Genomic DNA, 24,727 nt, shown 5'->3' on the forward strand with positions numbered 1-24,727 from the left:
ATAAACAATAAGATCAACAGTAACAATGTTTCTCTCCAGATATAAAACCGTAGCTATCGAGGCAGATTTTTTTCCCTGCCATTTGTACAGTCTATTTGGTGAATTCTGCCGGGTTGATTTTTATCCTGTGTGGGTAAAATTTTCTGTAAGACCAGAGTCCTGCTTGAAAGTAAATAATAAATAATTGTAACAGTTAATCTAAGGAACAGACATCTCCACGCTTTATTTTCCACTTGGTTTAGCTTAGTTCAGTCCAGTCTATTTCTGGCATGATTTGCATCTAAGCTGAGAGATCAACACGGCACGGCTGACCCCAGTCTCTCTCTCACTGCCTCCACGGTGGGTTTCCACAGACGGGGCTCTCCCTTGCCTTGGGAAGAGGGGTGGTTTGGCAGGAGCGGCTTGTGGGGTGCACAGGGGAGAACTGCGGGGCTGGAGGGGGTCCACTGCCTTATAGGGGCTATGTGGGCTCCAGAGGGTGGGTGGGTGGTGGGTGCTCTGGGCCACAGGGCCGGCACCGCTGTCCCGGGGTGCTGCCAGGAGCCGGAGGGGTGCCGGGACAGGGGGATGCTTTGGAGCTCAGCAGGGCACAGGGCCGGCACTGCTGTCCCGGGGGGGCTGCCAGGAGCCGGAGGGGTGCCGGGACAGGGGGATGCTTTGGAGCTCAGCAGGGCACAGGGCCGGCACCGCTGTCCCGGGGGGGCTGCCAGGAGCCGGAGGGTTACCGGGACAGGGGGATGCTCTGGGGTACAGCGGGGCACAGGGCCGGCACTGCTGTCCCGGGGGGGCTGCCAGGAGCCGGAGGGGTGCCGGGACAGGGGGATGCTTTGGAGCTCAGCAGGGCACAGGGCCGGCACTGCTGTCCCGGGGGGGCTGCCAGGAGCCGGAGGGTTACCGGGACAGGGGGATGCTCTGGAGTACAGCGGGGCACAGGGCCGGCACTGCTGTCCCGGGGGGGCTGCCAGGAGCCGGAGGGGTGCCGGGACAGGGGGATGCTTTGGAGCTCAGCAGGGCACAGGGCCGGCACTGCTGTCCCGGGGGGGCTGCCAGGAGCCGGAGGGGTGCCGGGACAGGGGGATGCTTTGGAGCTCAGCAGGGCACAGGGCCGGCACCGCTGTCCCGGGGGGGCTGCCAGGAGCCGGAGGGTTACCGGGACAGGGGGATGCTCTGGGGTACAGCGGGGCACAGGGCCGGCACTGCTGTCCCGGGGGGGCTGCCAGGAGCTGGAGGGTTACCGGGACAGGGGGATGCTCTGGGGCGCAGCGGGGCACAGGGCCGGCACTGCTGTCCCGGGGGGCTGCCAGGAGCCGGAAGAGTGAGTGCCTGGGGGGGATGTTCTGGGGCACAACAGTGCACAGGGCCGGCACCACTGCCCTGGGGCTTCCAAGAGCCGGAGGGGTGCCGGGGGTGGGGGGAGAGGTGTTGGCTCTGGACCCCTCCAGGGTTCCACCGCCGTGAGGCGCAAAGCGGGCAGGGGGGCGGCGAGGCGGGCTCCGCCGCTCCGAGGCTCACAGGGAGCTCCGCGGGTCGCCCGTCCTGCCCTCCGCCCCTCCCGCAAAGGGTTAAGGGGAGCGGCGGCGCGGAGCGGGCCGGCGGGGAGGGCGGGGGCTCCCGGGGATTGGTGCGAAGTTTGGAGCGGGGCGGCACCGGCCCGCCCTCCTCGGCGGCTCTGCCCCCACAGCCACAAAGCCCTGCAGGGAAAGTTGCTTTATCGCTTGTTTCTCTCGCCCCGGCTCTCCCCCCCCCCCCCCCTCCTTCCCCTCCCCTCCCCTTCCCCAGCCCCTTTCCCCTCCTCCCCTCGCTCCTTAAACGGGATTCCGGCTGGGTGAGCCGCGGGACGGCATCACCGGGCATCCCGCGGCTGCGGAGCCTCGGCGGATCTGTCAGGTCCCCGCTGTCCCTCCCCGCGCGCACACACACACACACACACACACACACACACACACGCTCAGCCCGACCCGGAAAGCAGGAAAAATAATTTACAAGGTTTCCCCCTTTTCCTTAGCTCTTCGGCGGTGGCTCCCTAGTGGAAAAAAAAAAAAAAAAAAAAAAAAAAATCGCGCCTGGGGCGAAGGAGAGGGGCTTGGTAAAAAGCCGGTGGTGAGGTGGTGAAAAGGGGGGAAGCCGCTGCGTTGGGAGGGCACCCCCGAGGCAGCGGGCAGCCCCCACCCGCCCCCGGGGGGGGATGAGGTAGAGGCCGGCGGCGGAGCGCCCCGCCGGGCGCCGTGGCCGCGGAGGGCATGAGGCGGCGAGCGGCGGGGATGGGCGCCAGCGCACGGTGCTAGAGCCCCGGCAGCAGCCAAGGTAAGTGTGTGTGTGTGTCCCACCCCCCCCCCCAACCCCCCCCCGGCCGGGACACCCCCGCCCTGATCCCCGCTGGGTCGGGGAGACACTAACGCAACAGCTGGGGGCCGCTGGGGTTACCCCGAAGCGGGGGGCAGCACCAGGTGGCATCGCGCCTGGGGGTTGTGTGTGTGTGTGTGTGTGTGTATATCCCCCCCCCCCCCCCCCCCGGCCTCCCTTCGCCCGACCCCAATTCCCGGCTGCGAATATCCCGTTCCCGGCCCCGCGGGGCTGAGCCGCGCTGCGCCCCGGGTCCTGCCCCGGGGGGAGCCCCCCTCGCCTGCCGGCCCCGCCGGCAGCCCCCCGGCGCCCTCCTTCCCTCCTTCCCTCCCTCCGTACCAGCTCCCCGCTGCAAATTGGGAAGCTCATGGCAAAGCGTCCGTGTTTGCTTTGCTGGATGCTGTACACGGGCTGTTGTGTGTCCTGGGGGCACGGAGTGTTTAAACCGGGGAGTTTACAAGGGTGAGGAATTCAGACAGTGTTTAGAGAGTGAGAGTTTTAGGAGGAGAACAGGGTGTAATTAATGTAAAACCTGATCTACCCCGGGTTTACATATCACAGCGAAGGCATCTCCAAGAATCTGGATAATTAAATGCGGTTTTGCTTTGGGACGCACCTCTGGAGCACACGGAAACAAGTGAGGCTGGGGTGGGGGGAAGAGGAAAGGAAAAATCAGTGCTGCTCAGAGAAGTTGCGGAGTGGAGGAAGGTGCGTACCCAGAGCGGAGCCTGTCTGAGGGGCACTGAAGCAGCAACACAAAGTTTTCTGGGCTGCTGATGGGAGAGGTAACATTCCTCCTCCCCCTTCCCCAAGTTCCTCCGCAAATTGTTAACCTGAAATCTTGTTTTATGGCCACTTGCTAGTGTTTTGTTTGCCTTCCAGACTGGTCCTGTACAGGATACCAAAGAATTATGCATTAACTGTAAACTTAGAGGAGCTTACTGGCCTCAGTGGGTTCTTGATTTATATCAGTCTAAAGCAGAGAGGAGGGCAAAGTTTTACTTGCTGAGCGCCAAGGAATGAATTACAAGTTACATTGCTCTTTCATTTGCTGTTTCTTCTTTTACGTTTTCGCAATGGGTTTTAAAACTCTGCAAAGTTGTGGGTTGTTTCCCCAGTAATTATTTCTCTCTCCTTTTTCCTGCCTCCAGGTCTGAGAGGACGGTAGCCTGTACGATACGGAGGGATCTGGTTTTCAAAATGGAATTGCAGCTTGCGCTCCTTTTCGCAGGGATAATTGCATTTTCGGACTCGGCGAGAGGTAAGGAGACTGCGCTTGCTGCAAACGCTCTGCCACTCGCACCCTTCCCTCTGCTCTGCTGGGCTCGTGCTCTGCAAACACCCGCAGTGCCCTTGGAGGGACCCCGTAAGGGAGCTGCTGTCGGCACGGACTCGTCCCCTGCACTTGATCTGCGTAGGGGTGCAGGCTCGTGCTCTCCTTACCTGCGTGTTTCGGGGCCATCAATTTAGATGGAGCAAGGTCGCCCCGGGTTTGCTGAGGTCTCCGAGGCGCAGGTGAACTTCCAGGGGCTTTTCTCGTGCATGTGTGAAAATACAGACAATTTTAAAGAAAAGCAACTGCATTCCTCTGTGGATCAGAAATACCTCTCCCCTCCTGTAATCCCTCAAGCCTCTGCCCTGTATATTCCCACTAGCAAACTAAACAAACACATCCATTAAATTCCTCAGTGATAGACAAATGACAGTTCCCAATAGCGAGAGTGTATTTTAACGCTGGGGCTCCAGCAGTTGATCAGATTTCAATAAACAGGTTATCCTACCAGAGACAGACTGAAACACACTGACCTGAGCGTGACGGGGGGGGTGGAAAAAAGAAGTTTCTTTATGGGAAGGTGCTTTAAGCAAAGCTCTGGGATCAGAGTGGAAGGAGTGGTGGCTTTTCCTCTGCTCTCGCCTGTGTCATACCTTGGTGGGTGCTGTCCTTGGAAAGCCTGAATGAGAAACCATGCTTTCAGCTCCCCCGGCTCTGGCCATAAAGGAGGGGCTGCATTGTTCCAGGAGAATAGGGGTATGCCTTTAGGATGCAGATTGCTCCAGCTGCAATTCCCAACAGTATCAGAGTTGCATGAACTGTTGAAAGACCTTTAAATCACCCAGTGCCATGGAGTTGCGAATTAAAAGGTTTAAACTTGCCCTTTGCTTGGGCCATAACTTGCCAAAAATAAACCTTGGGGGTGAGGGTGGGAAAGGAAAGGAGGAGTGTTACTCTGAAAACCCAAAGTTTGGTTAGTGTGTTGCTTTTTTTTCCCTTCTTGGCATTGGCTCCCAAGCAAATATTTTATGGAGGCAAAAGCACTATAAAATGATTCGGCTGGAAGCTGAATGAAAAAGAAAACAGTATATAGGCTGTAAGTCCTGCAAGTCTGAATTCCAGGCAGGGTTTACAATGGAGACTTGGTTTAAGTTGTAGGCAATGGGCAGCAGTATATGAATTAAGATGACCTCATGGATGTATATTATTGCAATGGACCTGAGAAGTTGGTGGAGTTCCGGAAAAGATCTGAAGTGGGCAGGAGAAGACAAAAAGATTTTTGTCTCTGTTGTGAGCTGAGTATCGGCTGCTTTACTGTCTGACCCTGTTTAAATTTGGTTTGCACTTGTCTTGCTCGTACTCTTTATTGCCCCTGGAAAATGAAGTGCTGTGGGCTGTTGTGTGAAGAAGTGACAGAAAATTAACAGCGCTAATTTCAGCCATCATCATTTTTCCTATACAAAGGTCTTTTTAATGTAACTTTGATAGGATCGTATTGGTAATTGGCTTATTTGAACTCTTTAGAGCTGGAAAAATCTGTCCTGAAAGTGGATGGAGAGATGATCCTGTTTATTTAAGTGACATAGAAAGACAGTTTAAAAAACAGGGCCAAACCCATGAAAAATGCCATTCATTCATGTGCTCACATAAAGAGAGGGAAGGTGAAGAAGAAAAAGGTGTAATTGCTGTAAAAAAATAGACAACCCCCTAACATTTAAATCCTGCTTTGCACCTCTTGAGGTTGAGAGTATTCTTGATAGCTGAGGACGTAGATGAAAGATCAAACTTGTAAGTGAGCAGAGGTGAGACACTCTCCAGCACATTGCAACCTTATTTAGTGCTGTTGAATATCCCCAATTATTAGATGTTTACATTGGGATAATTTCAGATTCTTGGAAAAATGTGCCCAGTTGTTAACGTGCCTGTGGATTTTTTCCGAATGTATCATACGGTGGGTTTGGCTGCTGGAGATGTATAAATGTTACCTGTTTCAGTCGCTCGGGTTTTATAGACAGTCCTTTGGCCAAATCTCAGCCTGAGGTCACAAGGCTTTACTCTGGAGGAAGAAGGGCTCTTTGTTTTGGCCAAACAGCATTTAATATCTGTATCCTGATTGCAAATTAGACGTGTGTGGCCCAAAGTGTACCAACGCCTCCTTATCTAAGGTGTCAGAAGTTAAATAGGTGCTCGCTGGCTTGCAATCAAGTGAGAAAGGTGGCTGAGGAGGCTCTCTGAGAAAAGTGCTGGTCCTTCTCTTCTACTCGTATTAGGCAAAAGTACCTTATAATGGAATTAGGATGTTAACTTGGAGCTGGCTGACTGCGTGCCCGTTTTTGGGGAAGGGCTGTGCCGTAGTGCATTTGCACAAGGGGGCAGAGTTAAGTTGCCCACGCGCTCCGGCTTTGATATTTCCTGACAGTTGAGTGCTCAGCTGCAATCTTGCATTAAATGTTATGTTGTATTATTTTTATATCTTTATTTAGGTGATGCCTTTTAAGGCAAAGGGCCCCGCAGGGATGACTGATTGGGCTAATGCGGTAACGTTTTTTTTCCTCCTGCAAATGGGGATGTTTTTCCAGGTTTGGAGCTGTGCTTGCTGACTCCGTCCCTTCTTGTGACCCAAAGTATCACATCGCCGATGTACAAAACACTGCAAAAAAGGGAATATCTTAGCAAACCAAGATAAACTCTTAAGAAAGAGGCAATGCATTCAGAGTATCCATGCAAAGCAGAGAGCGGGTCTGATTTTAGAGGTCCAGGTGCAGAACTTGCTGTGTCTGGAAGGATGAAGGATGAGGTAGCTCTGGCTAAGTTTGAACCAGTGCTTTTGGGGCCAAAATGTAGAGACTTTGGCTAAGGGCTTGTCTACACCTGCAAATGCACTGGAATAACCCTTCCAAAAAATTTAATCTGTAATAACTCCCTCAGCGACCAATTTTATTCCAGGCTAAGGATCTCCTGGAGGGAACCTGTACCAAAAAAGTCTTCCTTGGGAGCTATTTTGGTAAATGTCTTCACCCACAAGGGGAAGAAGGGGCTTGGATAAGAACTTCTGTGTGCACAAAATCCACTCTTTGAGAACAAAACCTGCATGCTATGGTTTTCTAAGAGGGACTAAGACTTCCAGCTGGCAGCTAAGGAGTAGGGGGGCAGCTTCAGCTCTGTTGCCAGCTGCACTGGATAGTGTCAGCCCTGAACCTGGGATAATAGTGCAGGTCCAGTGGCTCGTGCTTCATGTCACTCCATTCCTGTTCTCTCCAAGCAGCCCTATACTGGGCATAAAAGTCCTCAGCGTCCTGCCCTGGCCCTCCTCCGCGGGGACGAATGCCATCTTGGGTCACTAACCTTTAGTGACTATGTCCTGCAGCAGTGTAGCTCCTACCACTCCACACCTCCGGTCAGATACAGGTAATACTATCTAATATTTTCCTGCCTATGTTATCTCAGTGACACACAGTGCAATATTTGTTCCAAATCTGTCAAGTTGCCATCGTATTCGCTTTGGTGACCGTATATGGTAACATTGGCATGTGCTTGGCTTGGTCCCGTGGCTTAAACAAGATTTCGTATGGTATGTTTAGAAGTTTTTTGGTTAAGAGCACTAACAACCCTCCTGTTAGCGAGTAAACTGATATTCTGCTGGAAACTAATTAGTTTGGATGTTGATTTCATTTTCGGTGCATTGCGTAGGGAGGGGAAGAACGGGACCTTAATTGCTTTCTGCTCTGGCACTTCTCTGTGCGACACTTGGCTTGCAAACCTGGTTGATGCCTGCTTTACAGGGAGTTTGCTGATGGGGCCACCTAGAAATTCAACGGTTTCATGCAGAAATAATGTTATGTGCCATTTCTGTTTCTCTGAATATTGGAGGAAAGGGAATAGGACGCTAGAAGTTTTTTTTTGTTTCTTGGGAGATGAGTTCTTCATTCTGGTGAACATATTTACCATGCTGTAACTTTGGAGTTTATAAGAGTGAATGTAGAAAAGATAAATAATAATAATATAAGGGAGATGGTTGTTGCCTTCTGTTTTACTCCTTTATTCTTGTTCAATGGTCGTTACCAGATATTAGGTAATTTCTCACTTGTGAAAGAGAAGTGTGTTCAGATCTAACAGCCTGATTCAGATTTTATGTAAGGCACTGCACATCTTCTGGTTGATTTGGGGGCATTTTTTTAATCATGCTCTTGGGGAACTTGCTCATGAAAAATTTGTCATCATGACTTGTACCTAGAGTCAACATGACGATCTAAGAAAATCCTGGTTATTTTTTTAAACCCCAGTTCCTCCCTTCTTCTGAGGCTGTTGGCTGCTTTAAATTGCGGCTGAGTTTAAACATAAAATACAGTGTGCGTCATACTGGAAAATTAGGGTTGATTTTAAATTTTTTTTTTTTATTAGGAATATTACAAAACTCGGCAAATTGCTCAAATACATTTAGATTTTCCTTAAAGTTTTTATAACTTTGTTTTCCAATTCCATATGTTTCTTTGACCTTCATTAAAAGACGCAAACAGCAAATTAGAATACGTCTTTTCTGTGATGAACTTGTACACAGCAAAGGCTAGACTCGAAAGTCTGACTCTCACATGAAAGGAGAAACCTTCATGTGCCATGAGGTGATGCTTGAGAAATTATAGGGAAATGGCTCTTTCAGGAAAAAAAAGTAATTCAATAACAAAAAAGCAAAATTGATACTTGGTAGCATGTAGGAAACTACTTTTCAAGGTTTGGGACCATTGGTACTAGTTTGTTAACTAAAGATGAAGTTTGTCATCTGGCAAGAATTGACTGATAGAGCTGATCTTTTCCAGTGACTTGTCTGATAATTCCTTTTCTAGCGACTGTCTTGCCACAAGCGATTCTGGTACATCTGGGTGCAGAATACTATCATGGAATAGCATGAATACAGTGGAGACAGTCACTGTCTGGCTGTGCGTTTTTGGATTAATTATTGAAAGAGATAAGAATTTCCACTGAAAGGGGAAAATTATAATGCAGAGGTCCTCTTGTGCCTAGTTTGAATTTAAAAAACCACCCAAACCAACAATCTAGTCATAGCTTTATTTATTCAGTGGGAGTATAACTGCAGCTTTCTGATTTTCCTCAGATGTGAAGCTCCTACTTGTGTCTGCAGTGACTTGTAGAATCATTCTGCTCAAAGGGTCCATGCAAATGTATCCCAGCATTACAGGAGGCAGTGGAAATGCTCCTTTATCCTCTTTCTTTCATTAACCTGCTCATTTTGTCTTGTCTCAAGGAGTTTGTCTTTCATCTGACCTCTTCCTGTGTTTTCTGGTGGGCTGCTCAAGCTCAAATACATTTGATCTTGTTTTGAACATTTAATTTGAATTTCTATTCCTTTTGTTGTTCTCTGTAATCAGCCTTGACGTGGAGCTTTGTCTAATAATAATGCCTGCATATGTATTTAGCTGTGTTGACCTGTCCTCATCTTTTGCACCAATGTGGAACATTTTTGGCCACTTTTTGGTAAGAGTAGAGCCAGTGTGAATCTAGAAGTTGCAAAAGACCACTGTCTGGGACAGGCCTGCTGAGTCTGGTACTCATTCGTAGCAGCCGTGGTACTAAGGGTAAAATAAATATGTTTCCAAAAGTAAGCTTGAAAAATCTGAATGTTGTATAAGATACGCAGATGCAGCCCGTGCCAGTTTTAACAGGTTAGGACCTGATTCAGAGCCTGTGAGTGTTGGTGCTGTGACTCCTACTCACTCCTGTGGGCTTTGGATCCATCCCCGAAGGACGACTTACAGAGATTATCTGTTGTATTGACCTCTGTATGGATCCCTCATGTGCGACAGCAGGAGAGATGTGGGCTAAGCGTGGTAATTTGGATCCTGCCATTCGCCTACTTGACCAGACATCTTGAACTCAATTTTTTTATTCTAGAAACACACTGCTTCTGCTGGATCCAAGCTCTGGCTGGTGGCTGGAGCGTGTGCTGCCAGAGCTGAAAGCAACTTGGAGATTCATTGCTATAACTTTGGGTAGTCACAGAGGGGTTTATCCCCAAAGAAAGGGTGTCATTCTATGAGCGACATTGCTAGGTGTGGGGGGCCTGAAGACTGGCCTGAGTGTTATTTAACCAGTTAATATATGCTTGTTGCCGCTGAATCCATTCACATCTCTGATTTTAATTTTTTTTTCCCCTTTCCGAGTCAAATAAACATGGGCTGCATGGAGTTTGGTTGGTTGCCCTGATTACACAGTCTCCCCATTGTATTGCAGTAGAAACACAGTATCCAGCAGTGCTGCGAATAACCTAACGTTTTTATTTCATCCCAACCACTCCAATTTTCATGAAGAAATTCAGCCAATAACTCCAGGCTACATCTTCCATTAAGTGTTCAAACTTAATTTTGAGCTTCACTAAGGGAAGAAAAATGTAAATTGGGAACAGAGGCTTCTCAGAGCAGGTTAATGTTTTTCAGGACTGCTGCACCTCTATTCTGAGCCTCTCTATGAGTGGCTTTTAGCTTGATGGTACCCAAAATAATTTCTCTTCATGTCTGGTAAATTTATTTCATGAAAGATTTATACAGTCCTGTCAAGTGATTGAGAAGTCAATAATGCAAGAGGTGTCATACCCTAGATGCCACTTGGGTAGTGTTGACTTTGGTGGGTATTTTAGGAGCTGTCAGTATTTGTGCATGTTAGATAAAAACCCAGGAACAGTAGACAAATGCTGATTCGATTGTACAACAGGCATTTTTCAAAATTCATATTCTTCTTGCTGGGTTTCCTCACACATGCCCAGTGAACTGATAACTTTAAAAGTTTGGACTGACACTGTGCAGACTCTTCATGGCAATTGTGGGCTTGCTAGTTCTGCCCAGAACAAGATATTCAGGGGAGGAGAAAAGCTGGAAGAGGACATGGAGGGAAATGTAAGCACTAGCCAACCTCCAAGTGAAAATTTAGGCTGGTTTAGTGTACTGCTGCTCTTGAAGCCTGGTGCAGCCAAGCCTTGTGAGAGGATCTTGAGTGGGCAGGGTGTGTGCTCTGAAGAGGATGTTGGGATGTGGCTTTTCCGAATTTGTGCTACTGTATTTCTCTTTTCACCTGTGTCCTCCCAGGCATCCACATGTATAAGTTTGAATCTTAATTGGCTTTTGACCAATGTGTACCTGAGTAGAAGCATTCTATTGTAAAAGGGGGATTTTCATTGTGGTAGCTAGTATTTTACTATTGCTTCGTATGGATTTAAATCTTTTCCTTTTTGTAGATAGAAGTGGATGGGGTGAGGCCATATCAACCTCAGAGGAGGGAGAAGGGACAGTTACTCAGCCCCACCAGCTTCCCAAAGCTGAACAAGATAAACTACTGGAGTTAAGATGCTGCAGACGCTGGAACGGGTTTCTTTTCCTGCTTTTTTCTTGTTGACTAATAAATTTGAGTGAGTTGGAGTAATCGAGGAAGCTATTTTTCTCCGTGGTTGTTCTCACCTAAACAGTTCTGTTAACACTGGTTAAGTAATGACAAGTGTCAAAAGAGTTGCATGTGTATGAACTGCATGTCAAGGATGGAAGGGTTAATGAATAACAGGGTAAACCTCTGGACATTGTGGAATATCTCCCCAGGAATACTGCACGCTCTCTGTGGAAGGAAGCACCTTTATTTGGCACAGAGCAGTTGATATAAAACTGGTGGGTAAAAACTCTTTTTAGAATGAGTGAATACCCTTCTGAGAGAGGATGTTATGAGCCATCTTGTTCACCTTCAGAGTGGATCAAAATCTTTCATGTTCTGCAGATTAACACAACATTTTGGTGGCAATCACAGTGTCTCTTTAGCCAGACAAGTAAAATGAGGAAGTGTTTAATGCATTTTAGGGCAGTTTAAAGTGGGAAACAGGGAGAAGAGTTGCCAGCTCCACCAGCATATGGAGATCAGGCTCTGTGCTCTGATAAGTGATTCATATTTTAATATTCAGGGTCAGATATTGCTCTCCATTACAAAGGTGATAGTCCCTTTAGGTTCAGTGATTTGTGGCTGAGTAGCTCTGACTAGGATTTAAATTTATAATCCTACCAGAGAGCAGAAATTGGGGCCTTGTAAGACCAGGTTTTGTACAGTGTGGCACCAAGCCGTGGGAGGGTTCATCATGATCTGCAATAGTTAATATAAAACTAGATTAACAGATCAGAGCTGATGAGTATCTTTCCTCCTCCTCATATTCACAACCAATCAGAAATGCAGTATTGCCAGGGTTAACTTTGTTAAGGGCGAATGAGAGTCGAGCTTTCAACTTAACCATAGCTGAAACAGGTGTTTACTTTTTTTTGACAGGTTTGACTGACAAAGAATTGTAAACCTATTAGGGAGATATTTGCATATGCAGGGAAACTAGCTTTGGACAGTTGATTTCTAATTGCTGGATTTGTTATCTGAAAATGTTTGCCACTGCTCTCAGCACACATCTATTGTTTTTGGGATACGAAGAGGCGCAAAGAAGTGGTAGAGGCTAGTCAGAGCATTTTGCTCAGGGGCTGGAGAAAGCATGAGGTAGTGATGGGTCAGTGTTTTACCTAGACCAGAGCAAGGTCCTGCTTGTGTCACTCAGGCAGAATGCTTTTTCTGATTCTCTGCTTGCTCAAATAGGTGTAGGTCAGAGGATTTGGAGAATTTCAAGCAGGATTAATCCTGGTATTGGAAATTCATTGGAAACACCAGAGTAGTTCTTTGCAACTGGTAAAGTAGTCTGAGGATATTTAATTTGAAGTTCAGTTCAGGGCTCTTCTCCCCATGAGTACTCCTGTTGGGAGGAGAACTGTAGATTGACAGGGATGGGAATCTGTCCCTTTTTCTGTATATTTATAATAATTGTTGCTATTTATTGAGAGTTTTCAGTGAAGAAAGAAAATAAATATAAAAAAAGAGACCCAAAAAGTGCTGCTCAGCTTAGGCAGCATTCCTCTTCTAGATAGTGTCAGGAGAAAAAGCTTGTCTTTCTGAAGACCACAGACTTGCTAAGTGGAGTTTGAGGCTTATTTTTCTTTTATCCTAGAAAATCCAATAAATCCAGTAAATTCTTTCAGTGTGGTCTTCCAAGAGTTTTTCAACTTCGTCTGACTCACAGATTATTTGAGTGCCATTATAGACTAGGGGTCAGGCAAGTTAATTCCCAGAACAGTATGCTGCCCTGTTTTCAAACTGTGCTAATCAGGGTTTTTGAGTCAAAGCATGGTAGTTTGCGTAGTGAAATTATTTTCCTGTTAAAAAATTACAAATAGGCTCTGACTATACGTATTGGCTTCAGTCACCGGAGCGCTCACATCACATGCAGAGCAAAGCCCCTGGGGATGTACTTGCTGTGGATCAGGGCACCGGTGGGGGTTCATTTCCCAGCTCTCAAGATTGAACTCCTGAAAACAGGCTGAAACCTTATTAAAAAAAAAAAAAAAGAAAAGAAAGAAATTGTTATGATCATATTTACACCTCCAGTAGGACGGAGGGAGGGCTGCATGGAGCCCCTCTGCTGCAATGTGAATGTCCTTTCCCAGAGGAGACATTCGGTAGAGTTATTCGGTTACCTCTCCCCCTCACCTTTTTGTAATTGACTCTTGTTTACTTTTTCCTCCTCCTTTCCCCAAGTTTATTACCGCTATTTAGGCAGAGGAAATAAATTAACATAATTTACTGGTTTTTAGAACAAGACACATTCCCTGCATGGACGTATACACACGCTCGCAGTTGCCCTCCCAGTGCTGTGCAGAGGAGCGTGTTTACAGAGTCTGGGTCCATTTAGGGAGAACAATACCCTGATTATGGAGGGCAGCCTTTTATTCCCAGAAACCAGAAGGAACCATTTGCTTCAAGCAGCTACTGCCCCTTGAAGGTACAGGCGGTGCAAGCTGCTGGGGGGGGGGGGGGGAAATAAATCTGTTGTAGACACAAACCAGCAGCATTGTTCCCTGCGGAAGTTGATTTAGGGGTGGGGGTGAGAAATAGTCTCGGGACAAACCAAGTGCCGAGTTTAAGATCTACCGGCATGCAGAGAAATGTTGTGACTTCCATCTTAATTTCTAATTAATATCTGTGAGACTTCGGAGGAATTATTTGGTGCTTCCTGAGCTGGCAAGGTGCTGGGGAGGTTGGGTGGGAAGAAGATGGCAACTGAGCCTCCAAGTGTTTTTGGATGGGCTGAGTTGGGTTGAAAGGTGCTGTTATGTGTGAAATGCCAGTCATTTCTAATTGCAGTCATGCACCTGTGCCTGGTAGATAATGCCGGAGCCATGTCATATGGAGCATTTGCTTCACATGATGTTGGGAAAGGTCAAGCACTTGATTTCTGTCCTGCAAAGTTGGGTCATTAGCAGCACAAATAGGACCCCCCCCTTCCTCTGCCTGACTGCAGCTGCTTGGATTGTGGCAGTAAATGCTTCTCAGGTGTGATCTCATGGCAGCTGAAGATGACTGAACTTGACCCCATCACTGTCTTGTCCTTGTCCTGCTCTGCTCCCAGCCTTGTAACTCCCTTGTGCCAGCGTGAGAGCTCTTCTGACCTTGCTGTTGGGTGTTTTGGGGAGGTAACCCGAGAAGGAATCCAACCCGGAAAAAAATGTGATGGGTTAAATTGTTGCAGGACCTTGGCCTGAGCTTGTGGGATATCACAGTGTGAACACAGGCAGTAAGTCAGTTCCATTCCCACTTACGGCGGGAAGGCTCAGTACTGGGTATTTATGTGAACATTTATAAAATGACCCTTTAGAAATGTAAAATGCAGCAGGGTCCACAGTGCAAAACACAACATTCCTGGGGGTAGTGAGTGTGAAGACTGGAAAAATCACATTTGGATCCTGGCTTCTCCCTCAGTGGATCCCATCAGAAAAATTGTATATTACCCTCATAGAAACTTCTCATCCAGAAGTGGTTTGGGCCATTCTGAACAGGCAGTAATTATTTCTCATTGACTTTTGCTCTTGGTTCATTTCAGTCAGAAAGTAGTGCATCGCTGACCCTTCTGCACTGGGAGATTCCAGCTTTCACACTCGATCTCATGACCGTTTTCTGTTTGTCTTGGTGTTCCCTTGAAATTCAGAGTGCTTTACAGGGAAAGGGGAATATTCCATCCTCTGTCATCTGCTTTTGGCTTCTGAGGGAAAAAGATCATTTTGGGGAGCTGGGAAATAGCAGGTTAATGCTGCCAGTATTTCCTGGCCCTCCTACGGCATTGCCTGCTGCAAGCAAGGAGCTGCTCCATCAGGAGCACAGCCAGGAGCAAGGATGGGATGCAACCAGCATTGCTGGTGACCAGGTTTCCTCTGGTCGAGGCACAGTGTGCGTCTAGGCTGGTATCAAGGTGAATGTGCTATGTGACCCAGGCCTGAGAGGGAGGCAGGTTCCCCCTCCCAGCCTGGGCTTTGTCTCTACTTAGACTTCTGATCACTGACACTGCTTCAGGGGGTTGCAAAAATAAGGCAGAGAAAACAGCTTGTGCAAAATAGTCCCTGAAGGTGAAAATATTTTTCCAGGGGAACAGAGCCCCTAGGCTAAACAGGTAAAGCTACACAGTTGCATTAACAATGCTTTTAGGGGGTTTCTGGAGGGGGATGTTTATATTGGCCTGTAAGATGTGGTGGGTGACTTCTGTCTGGAGATGATTGACACATGTCTAATGTGGTGAACCATGATCCTTCACTCCAGAAAAAATGTGGCTTTAGCTTGCCCATCGATCCGTTTTTTTGTAGAGTGGAGGATCCTTGTCCATGTCCCAGTACCCCCATGTGAAGACTGCTTGGGTTACTCTGTGCTGGAAGGCACAATCAGAAATTGGTACTAAATAATTATAACTATCTCAAGGCAGCAGGAGTGTGTGTTTTTTGTTGGGTTTTGTTTGTTTGTTTTTAAATACCCTTTAAAATCTGCCATATCTTCTCAGGCTTGGACAATGTCATAGGGGCAAACACGGATTCCCATGCTGGCTCATGGACTGCATAAGGGCAGCAAGGACAGGACAGTAAGAACTGTTCCAGGGTCCATCCCCGTATCTGTGTCTCTGCAGTGGCTTTCTGCTGAGAGCGTGAGGGTGTGCGGTGATCTGTGGAAAAATGTGAATCTTGGCAGAATTCCCTGATTCAAAATATCTGGGAAACACGGAGCCGGGAGGTTGAAAATACATCTTTGGGGTTTCTTTCTCCAGAAGGAAAAACAGCGTCGAACTTCCACTGAGACAAGTGTTTGAAAGAAGAAAATGTGCAATGTAGAATTAAAAGGGAACAGCTTAGTTATTAGACACTAATTGAAATAACAGTAGAGAGGAACAAGCCTGAATGGATTTTAATAGCCTCTTGATCTGGATCTTTCTGTTTGCGTACTTGCAGGCGCTTTCCCTTTTGCCTCTGGAAGAGTAATGCAGATACTGTACTAAACAGAAAAAAAGCCCTAACCAGTGAACCCAGTAACTTGCCTGAGGAAGATGAAAAATGAACCTAAGTAATTGAAGGAGCACTGTGCTTTAAGTATTCCAGCCTTAAAACCAGAGCAGGGCCTTCTGTCTGTGGCATGTGTTGGAGGGTATTTTGCTACAAGACAGACATATTAAAGCAGAACTGGAGGAGGACTGCAACTTCTGAAGTATTTAATATTGCACTGGGAGAGCAGGTCGGCAAACAACCAGCAGTTTTGGTTCATACAGTGGATGCAGCATAAGGTGAAGTTGTTGTTATAGCTGGTGTGATTTATTTTTTTTAGTATCGGGGTTGGTGCCTGGAAGTCCTAATTGTACCAAAGCCCTGTTGTTGTGTTAAGGGCTGTCAAACCCAGAATGAATGACACAGCGAGTGTCTTAAATGCAAGTTACTGACAGCTTTTTGTATAGAGCTGTAACAGAGGCTCCCTCTGAAAACCAAACCCATCGATCAGATGAGTTTTATTTTACCCGTGTAAACCTGAGAAAGGTTAGATCCTGTATTTGCCTACAGCACCCTGTGCAAAGCAGACATTGCCCCGATAAGGATTTCTTGCTGCTGCTATAGTACAGACCCACAGGACTGATAATCTTGTACCCAAACCCTGGGCAAGCGCCCAAGGCAAAACAGGTGCAAAGGTATCATTCATGCATGGGCTGAAGGGCTTGCACCGCACACCCAACGTGGTTTGTATGTGTGAATCACAATCCCAGTCATACCCTCTCTGCTCGGTGAAAATTTAATTGTTGACTTTAGGGAGAGCTAGGCATTACACCATGCTTATTTTTTAAGGAAACAGCCGTCAGAAGTTGTCAAATGGAAAAAAAACCCTGCCAAAATCACAGATATTATTCAGGCATTATTATTATTATTATTATTATTATTATTATTAGCAAGGTGTTTTCACACGTGCTAACAACAAGGTCTGACTGCTCCCAAGCATTGCTCCACATCCTGCTGGAGCCCACCATGGGTTTCTGTTCCCTCCTGGAAAAGTGCAAAGAAAAGTCAACCTAAAATCTGGGGGAGAGGAAGAGAGTTGAGAAAGGCAAATTTTCACACTGGCACATAAGAAGAGGTTCTTCCAAAAGATTTCGTTTTGCTTGGAAAGGCTGTGGTGGTTGTTGAAAGGGCATTTCAGTGGAAAAGGGCCAAGCAGCCCTAGGCAGAACCAACACCCTCAATTGAGAAAGATTTTTCAAACAGCAGTACTGTTAAGAAGTAATTAAAGTCAAATAAAACAAGGAAAAGAGTGTATGACACATCTATTTGAATTCATCCCAGCTTGAATCCACTGAAACCCATGTAGCATGACACTGGAGACACGCAAGGGGAAGTACAAACCCAAGTATTTCAATGCACTTTTGCAACTATAGAAGTTTCTAATCTCAGACACCATTTTTACAAAGTGTTCAAGCACCTGAGGATCACCTGTATTCAAAAAACACTTGCTGAGGACTTGTTATTCAGTATATTATGCTTATTTGAAATACAGAGGACTTAAGCATAGGCTGAAGTAGTATTAAAATATTTTTCTGGGCTCATGGAAATTGGGAAATAACTCAGCTTTCAGTTGAAAAAAAGAGAAATGAACCCACACGATTTCAGCCTTGATGATTTTGAAGGATATGTCGAATAATGTGAGCTGCATGCATCAACCTTGTTGGCTGGTTTAGACACCAGAAGGGAAGTAAAGAAAGAACCAAAGCAAGTTTTGCATGACTCCTCTAAACCAGTCCTGTTATTCCGGAGTCTGCTTTATGATTTTTGGGTGCTGGGGCGGGGCAGTGCCCCTAAGAGTGCTGTCGTGTGAAAGCCTGAGCCTGGTTGTGCAGACACCCTCCACACTTGCAGCTCCCTTTGTTTTGTCCCTCTGCCTCTCCTGCAGTGTTATCTTGGGCAAAACTTGAAAATAAAAAAAAAAAAAAAAAGGACATTTTTGGGGCCCAGCTGTGTCACTTCAATTTTTGCTAGCTGTTGAGGAAGATTTGTGAGGACTCTCTAGGGGAGAAAGGGTCGGGTCAGAGGTAGAAAGCCACTCACCCTCTACCGGAGGCATTTATAATGCCAGGGCAGCTCCCTGGGGAGCGTCCGTCTGTCTGTCCTTCCCTCTGGGGTTGACAAGAGGCAGACGGCCTCCCCCCAGCTGTTCCCTCTGTCAAGTTACAAATAAGACGCTGAAAAGCAGCCCTTGGCTTTGAGACGGCTCTTCTCTCTCTAGCCTATTCTACCCATCAATTAATGTCAAGCAAAGGTGTTTTATAACCATTTTATAACTTTTTCAAGAGCAGGACCCTCACGCCCTTGTGAAGGGAAAGTCCAGCTCCTGTGTGAGGTGGCTGCCAAAATCCATGAATAACGAGTTATGTGTGAGAGCAAACAAGACTTGTGCTTTTTGTGAAAAAAACGCTCCTTAACATTCAAAATATTCCATGGATTGTTTATCCAAAAAGAGAATCTTTGTTATAAGTGAAGGTGGGATAAAAACCATCTTTATTGTTCCCCATCAGGACAGTGGTACTTAACACCAATGTCAGATATGATCTTCTGTGTTCTTAATTTCTGATGTGCTTTGAAACCTGGTACCAAGAGCTGGTGTCTTTGCCTGGACTCCATTGGTCCCTAATGAGAGCAAGGGGCATTTCAAGTTAATTGTTCACTCGTGGAGCTCTTGGCCCATGCAATGTGTGTGAAGCGTGAGGAATGAATTATGAAAAAATAATTCAAAATCACACACAGCAGTATGTTTCCTGACATCGATAGAGAACAGCAAGATGGTGGCAGAGGTTTTCAGGCTGTCTCTCTTACCCACTCGCCCTCTCTCCTTGCACTGACTTCCAGCAATTTGGCTGTGTGTTTTCTTAGGAACCAGCTTCCGCCCAAAGGCTAGTGAATTTTTCTTAAATGCAGGTTTCTGTTGGAGCTGATAAGGCAGCAGCCAGTCTGCAAAGATAACGCAGGGTATCAAGGCTTCTTGGGTTTGTCTTTATTTGGATTTTTTAGCTAGTATTTGACACATGCTGAGAGTTGTCTGGAGACTTGGGTTTAGTGGGTCCCCTGTGTCTGCCCCCCTTTATCTTTGGTTCCAAAATGCTTTTACGATGATTTGAGGGAGAGAAAAAAAAGAGTGCTAATGGATCTGGTGAATTAGCAGTGTTTACCGAAGGGAGCAGGGAAGGTGGGCAGCCAGGGCTGGATACTGAGGGTGGCTCTGGGCCCTGCTCTTTTAACGGCTCCAGTTAGAAATTATTCCCCCCAAACAGGGCTTAAAGGGGGCGAGGAGCAACACAAGAGACACCCTAAACACCTGATCACTGGCAAAAATATTTCACAGTGTAGGAAAGTTTGTGATTAATTGTTTTTTCAATTCCCCCCTGACTCAGGCTCCCCTTTTCTTGAAGTGTTATCCCTGTTTGGGCTGCTGGCTTTTGTTAACCTGAGAGGGAGTGTTTACGCTTGGCTTATGTTAACCAGAAAGGAAACTTTTCCGGCCAAAAATTGATTTACCTGCTGATGCTAATAACCTCGTTACAGGGAGTCTGGTGGGCAAGGCAGATGCAGATAGAAAACGTAGCCTGTGCCTTTACGCAAAGATGTCTTCTGTTACCCTTGGAGTGCGAGATTAGTATTGGTTTTCAGTCTGAGCAAGCCCTTAGTGATGCGTGGTGTCCCCCCATGCTCGCATCTTTGCAGTGACCCTGTGTGTCCTCAGTTTACCCTCTGTCTGATGCAACTCTGTGGATGGTTGCATAGTGGGCCAGATTATGACAGAGATCTGCCTGGAAATCCTGCCAAGAAAAAAGAAAGTAAGTCATGGCACAGCCCTATAGCACTGGATTTTATATACCTGACTGTTGCTTGTGGCACTCCTCAGGTGATTTGTACAAAGCTCGCTGTTATGCACTGATTCTCAATATTCATTGTTCTCTCAGTGATGTTTCACCACGGCTGGAATTATGATGAGAAACGCCAAGTCCCATTTTCAAATTTCAATGCAATTTGTGGGTAGGCTTTAATTAAGCTTCACAGCACTGCTTGGAGGAACATATTTTATGCCTACAGTATCGTGCAGGCAACCTCATACAGAGGATCAGGAGCAGTATGGGAACACAGTGTTTTTGTTACGCGCTTCTGCCCCACAAATGTGTCTTGCTCTTTAATGTAACCTGTTGCATATGAAATTAATTTCCAACATGCATTTGCTCACAAAGTAGTGTTCTTCACACCAGAAATCCATAACAGTAGAAGAAACCCCCGCCATATGTCTATATTTATAGAAAACTGGCATGTTCTCTTTGGCGTTGACAGAATATTTCAGTGTATTTATGAAGTGCTCATGTTTTTAAAAATATAGAAATCCAGTCAATATCAGTAGAACTATTCATCAGACATCTTGCTTTTTTTGTTTTAACCAGCAGAACATGTTTCTTTAGTTGATACAGTACTAAAAAAAAAAAAAAATATGTTTTCCTATCCCTCTGTTGTACTTTCTTGCAGTTCAACAAACCTCTTCATTTCAGAGAGACATCTCTCTCTTTAAAACAAACATTACTAGAATCTCATGCAACTTTGACTGTGTACTTCTATGTCAGGAATTTTTTACTTGAGAGATAACTGTTCATATAGTTGAAAGAATAATTTCCACTCTAGGAGATTGTGCAACTTTTTTCAGTTTCCAGAGACTTCTTTTTTTTATTTTTTGCTTGGATGCCATTCATTTTGGGCTGTTACCATGAAAAGGGTCTCACATTTGGATCTGATCACATTGAGAGTTAAATTTGGATCCAGCCAGAAGTGTTGGAGGGTGCAGGAGCCCCAGCGTGTCTGATGGCTAAAGTGTGAAGCCCATCAGAAATCATGTCCTAAAGTCAGTTCGTTTCTGTTCCAAACTTTCTGTGTCAGCAGCTAAATTGAGCCACTCAATGCCTCAGTGTCAAGGTTTTTGCTTATATACCTGACATAGACATTGGAGAGTTTTCAGAATTAAAATTTTCAGAGATCTCCACTGTTCTTGGTCAGAAGGTGCTGTTAGAAGCCAGGGATGCATACCTGGCAGTACATAAATTGAAGGGATTTAGATTATGGTAACAAACGAGGAGCTGTACAGAAATATAAGCGAAAGGGGCTCCTTGTGGGATTTTCTATTGGAACACAATCGCTAATCTGTGCAATCTACAAATCAAGTTAATTGGGTTTGCTCAGGCTGTTGCTCACACGACTGCTAAGCACAGTAGCTTGAAGGCAGTGGGGGTTTGGCCTCCAAATCTTTGCTGCATATTTGTTTTTCACAGAAAATGCCTTTGATATATGTAAGTTATATTTCCGTGCATTACAAATGATAGATTCCTCCCCCATATCCTGTGACAGCCTTCCCTGGAGACAGACAGTCTGTGTTGTTTTAGCGAGATGAAGAAAGATTAACGGGAAAGGTTTTGCTAGTGTTTGCAGACTTCCAGCAAAAGGGAAAGGTTTGGATTGAGGATTTAGTGAGAAAGAAAAAGCGTTTCTGAAAACTACTGCCTGCACACAGGACTCCCCTCACTGGCTCCCCTCTCAAGCGGGCAGCAGCCTCTAGGGAGCACCAGGACAGCCCTGATGAACCCTGAGGGTACAGGCTTGACATGCACTTGGCTCCCTCCATGTGCTCCTGCTCAGGTGGAACTCATCCCCCTGCATCTTCAGGTCTGCAAATTATTTTCCGAGCCAGCTGTGCTGGTGCATTGAGTTTCTGGGTGGCCAAGGAGCCTCTATATCACTGAGGGGCATGAGAAGGTGGGTCCATGTGCAGAAGGTGCTCCAGGGGACCCCTTTATCCCCTCCATGGGGCTCACGTCACCAGGCATGAGAATGATGTCCTGTGGTATGAAGCCAAGGCACCATGAGAGTTGTTCAGCGCATAGATTAACTCATCTGTGTCTCGGTGTCTGAGCTGCCCTCAGAGTTGGTGGAGATGTTAGTAAGTTATTGAGCTAATATTGACCAGCTCTCTGCAGATTGTAATGGGAGTTAGACACCTAAATTTAGGTGAATCCAAGAGTTGAGTCCTGGTCATATTTAAGCTCCTGGGATATTAATGATGATGCTGTATATGATTAATGCTCATCTGTCTGCATGCAGTGCCACTAATTAAAGCCTCCAAGTAAATCACAGGCAAGTCACCACTGAGGTTTTTATCCCCGAGTTTGAGCCTGGATGGGCTCTAGCTCACTCCTTAGCTACCTAGTATCCTCAGCCAATGTTAGGCCACCTTTATCCAGAGCCCCAGCTCCTCCCTGCTGGGTGCCAGTGCCCGAGGACACATTGCAATGCACACTGTCCTGACAAACATCCAAGGACAATCCTATGGTACATTTTGGACACTGTCAGCCAAAGTAGCTGCATCTGTGAGCTTCACACAGAGGCTAATAGCTCCTAAATGTGTAATATTATATGTATTTGAGGGAAGGGGTGGTTTTTCTCCTTTCTGGTGGTCAATTTATACCCCAGAGTGGAAAGGATTAATAGCCCTTGGGGCTTTCTCATCACCATGCAGAGAATTAACATCCTAAGCAGGAGGAGCTCAAAGGTCTGACCTACAACCTTGCGTGGTGTTTTCTTTGTGAAGCACGGATATGATGTTCAGTAAATCAGGTTCAGGCAGTTCTGTTCAGCTCTGTTTGCCGAAAACAACATAATTTCACAGTGACCCTGAAAACATGACTTTTTTTTTTTTTTTTTTTTTTTAAGCATTCTAGCAGAGGGATTGTAGCTGGATCCAGGAGGAGGAGGAGTTGTGGGTGCTGGATCAGAGGTTGGAAGCAAAACCTTCTTCTCTGAGTTAGTGCTGCAAATCTTGCCCTTGCTGACAAGGATGGTGACACACACATGGAACTTGGTGGCCTTCACCACAGCTAGATATAGGGTTGATACAGCAGCTCCTGCTTCATGTGAACCAGAAAAGATGGACACGAGGGCCCAGAACCCCACTGTCATGAAAGAGAGAATCAAATCATGGCAGCAGTTGGAAAACCCACCAACAAAATGCTCTGCAGAGCCCCAGTGGTCTCTCTGACACTGTGAAGGAGAGAAGCTTGTCCAGCTCCTGCTGTGCTGCAGAGCAGGATTTATTTGGCCTAGTCTATTTACCTGCATGGGATTGAGATGCATCATGCCCTAAAAGCACCATTTCCTTCTGTAAAGGGAGGTGAGGGACCCCTCAGGTGCCTACGGTGTGTATGTCTGAAGTTAGAGGTGAAGGAGTCCTGATGAGGTCTGTTTTTGAGCACATTCTCGTGTAAATCAGGAGTGACTCCTTTGAAGTGTAAAAGGAAAGGCTAATTTAAAGCCAATAAACGTGAATTCACCCTCAGGCTTCAGTGAGTGTTAGAAGGATTAATACCTGAGCCAGCCCATTTCCTTACACAGGCAAAACTTTTCCTTATGGCGTGAAATTCAGCTCACTGGTGAAGGCTCAAGTACCATCAAACCCCTCTCTTAAGGACTTGCATGGAAGGCCAAAGGTCTACAGACATTCTGCTGTCTGTCTGTCTGTCTGCACGTGGAGAAGTGTCATGGTAAATGAATCCATTACCCAGGACTGTTGATTTAACACCTTTCTTCTACCTCTGGAAGAAGCTTCCTTCCAGGTCTTAAATCTGTGTTATCTTCAGCTCCCTTGGTGTAATTGGGGATTTGGGGATTAGAGGATAGGAGCCAACGTCACTGCTGCTTTTCTGCATTTTTGGAATGTGAGGGAAGAGGCTGGGGGTGGAAGATTTCTTGTATGTGCAGTTTATTGGTGTGTCTTTGGTAGAGTTTTATTGCTTTGTTAAAAGATGTTGAGCTGTATGATTTATTAGCACTGCCACGGAGACTGTACTAATGATTATTTCACATTCCATGAGATCTTAGTGGGTCCTGCCCATGGTAAGGTCAAAACGAAGGGGCATTTGACATAGAACTGCTTTACTTACAATAACAACTGATAACGAGCCTAGAAAATAAGTAAGTCTCTTTGACTGCAGGGTGCGTTATCTTGCAGCAGATATCAACACAGCCTCCCAGAGAGAACTGTTGACCCTTTGCTCCGTGTTGTCAGATCTTTAAGAAGTGCTATGGCAAATCTGCATGCACCGCGCACTCTTGAAAGTGCATTTACTTGCTTAGGAACAGCCATCCCAACATGAGCAATTATTCCTGGCAAATGCAGTACTGTCTGCTAACCATGTGGGATCATGGGGTTTGGTTGGGAATGTCCTGGCCCAGTTGGCATGAAAAAGAGCTTGTAGACATTTGCTTTTCTTTTTCAGGGGTATCCTCTAGTAAAAAGTCAACATGGCCCAGTTGGTGCTTTTCGGTCAAGTCCTCAAGACAGGGCTGGTTAGTCTCAGATTCATACCTGAAGTGGTTTGTGGTTCATTGACTATTTCTGCTGCACATTCAGAGTTCTCTGAAAAAAACATGGGTGTTTTTCGACTGCAACTTTTATATTGCTGCAATGCTACAGCAGCTGAAGCTTTGAGAAAACCAGTGATGTTTACGACTGTCTTAATAATTTAAAAACCCCATCTCTTGGGCAGAGAACTCTATTTTGGGTGATTGCCGTCCAGCATGGTAGACCAGTTCCCTAGGTCTGCGTTTGACCTTTCAGGTTTGGTTAGGCTAGCTTGGAGTGACAGACCATCTGTGGGTCAGCCTTGCCCTC

At 46.4% G+C, this 24,727-nt stretch overlaps 1 protein-coding gene across 2 annotated transcripts in view; it reads left to right on the plus strand.

Annotated features, from left to right (window-relative positions):
* Positions 1-1,807: 1,807 nt before the first annotated feature.
* Positions 1,808-24,727, plus strand: part of FGFRL1 (fibroblast growth factor receptor like 1) — a 179,535-nt gene continuing 156,615 nt past the window's right edge. The window contains exons 1-2 of one of the 2 annotated variants that reach the window (XM_074904346.1): positions 1,808-2,304; positions 3,495-3,604. In XM_074904346.1, coding sequence (XP_074760447.1) covers positions 3,544-3,604 — 61 coding nt within the window. In that variant the 5' untranslated portion in view covers positions 1,808-2,304; positions 3,495-3,543. Of the gene's footprint in view, positions 2,305-2,710; positions 2,806-3,494; positions 3,605-24,727 lie in introns of those variants that run through there. The other variant, XM_074904345.1, reaches the window with a different exon arrangement.

Source organism: Athene noctua, chromosome 4, assembly GCF_965140245.1.
Source record: "Athene noctua chromosome 4, bAthNoc1.hap1.1, whole genome shotgun sequence".
NCBI classification, from domain to species: Eukaryota; Metazoa; Chordata; class Aves; order Strigiformes; family Strigidae; genus Athene; species Athene noctua.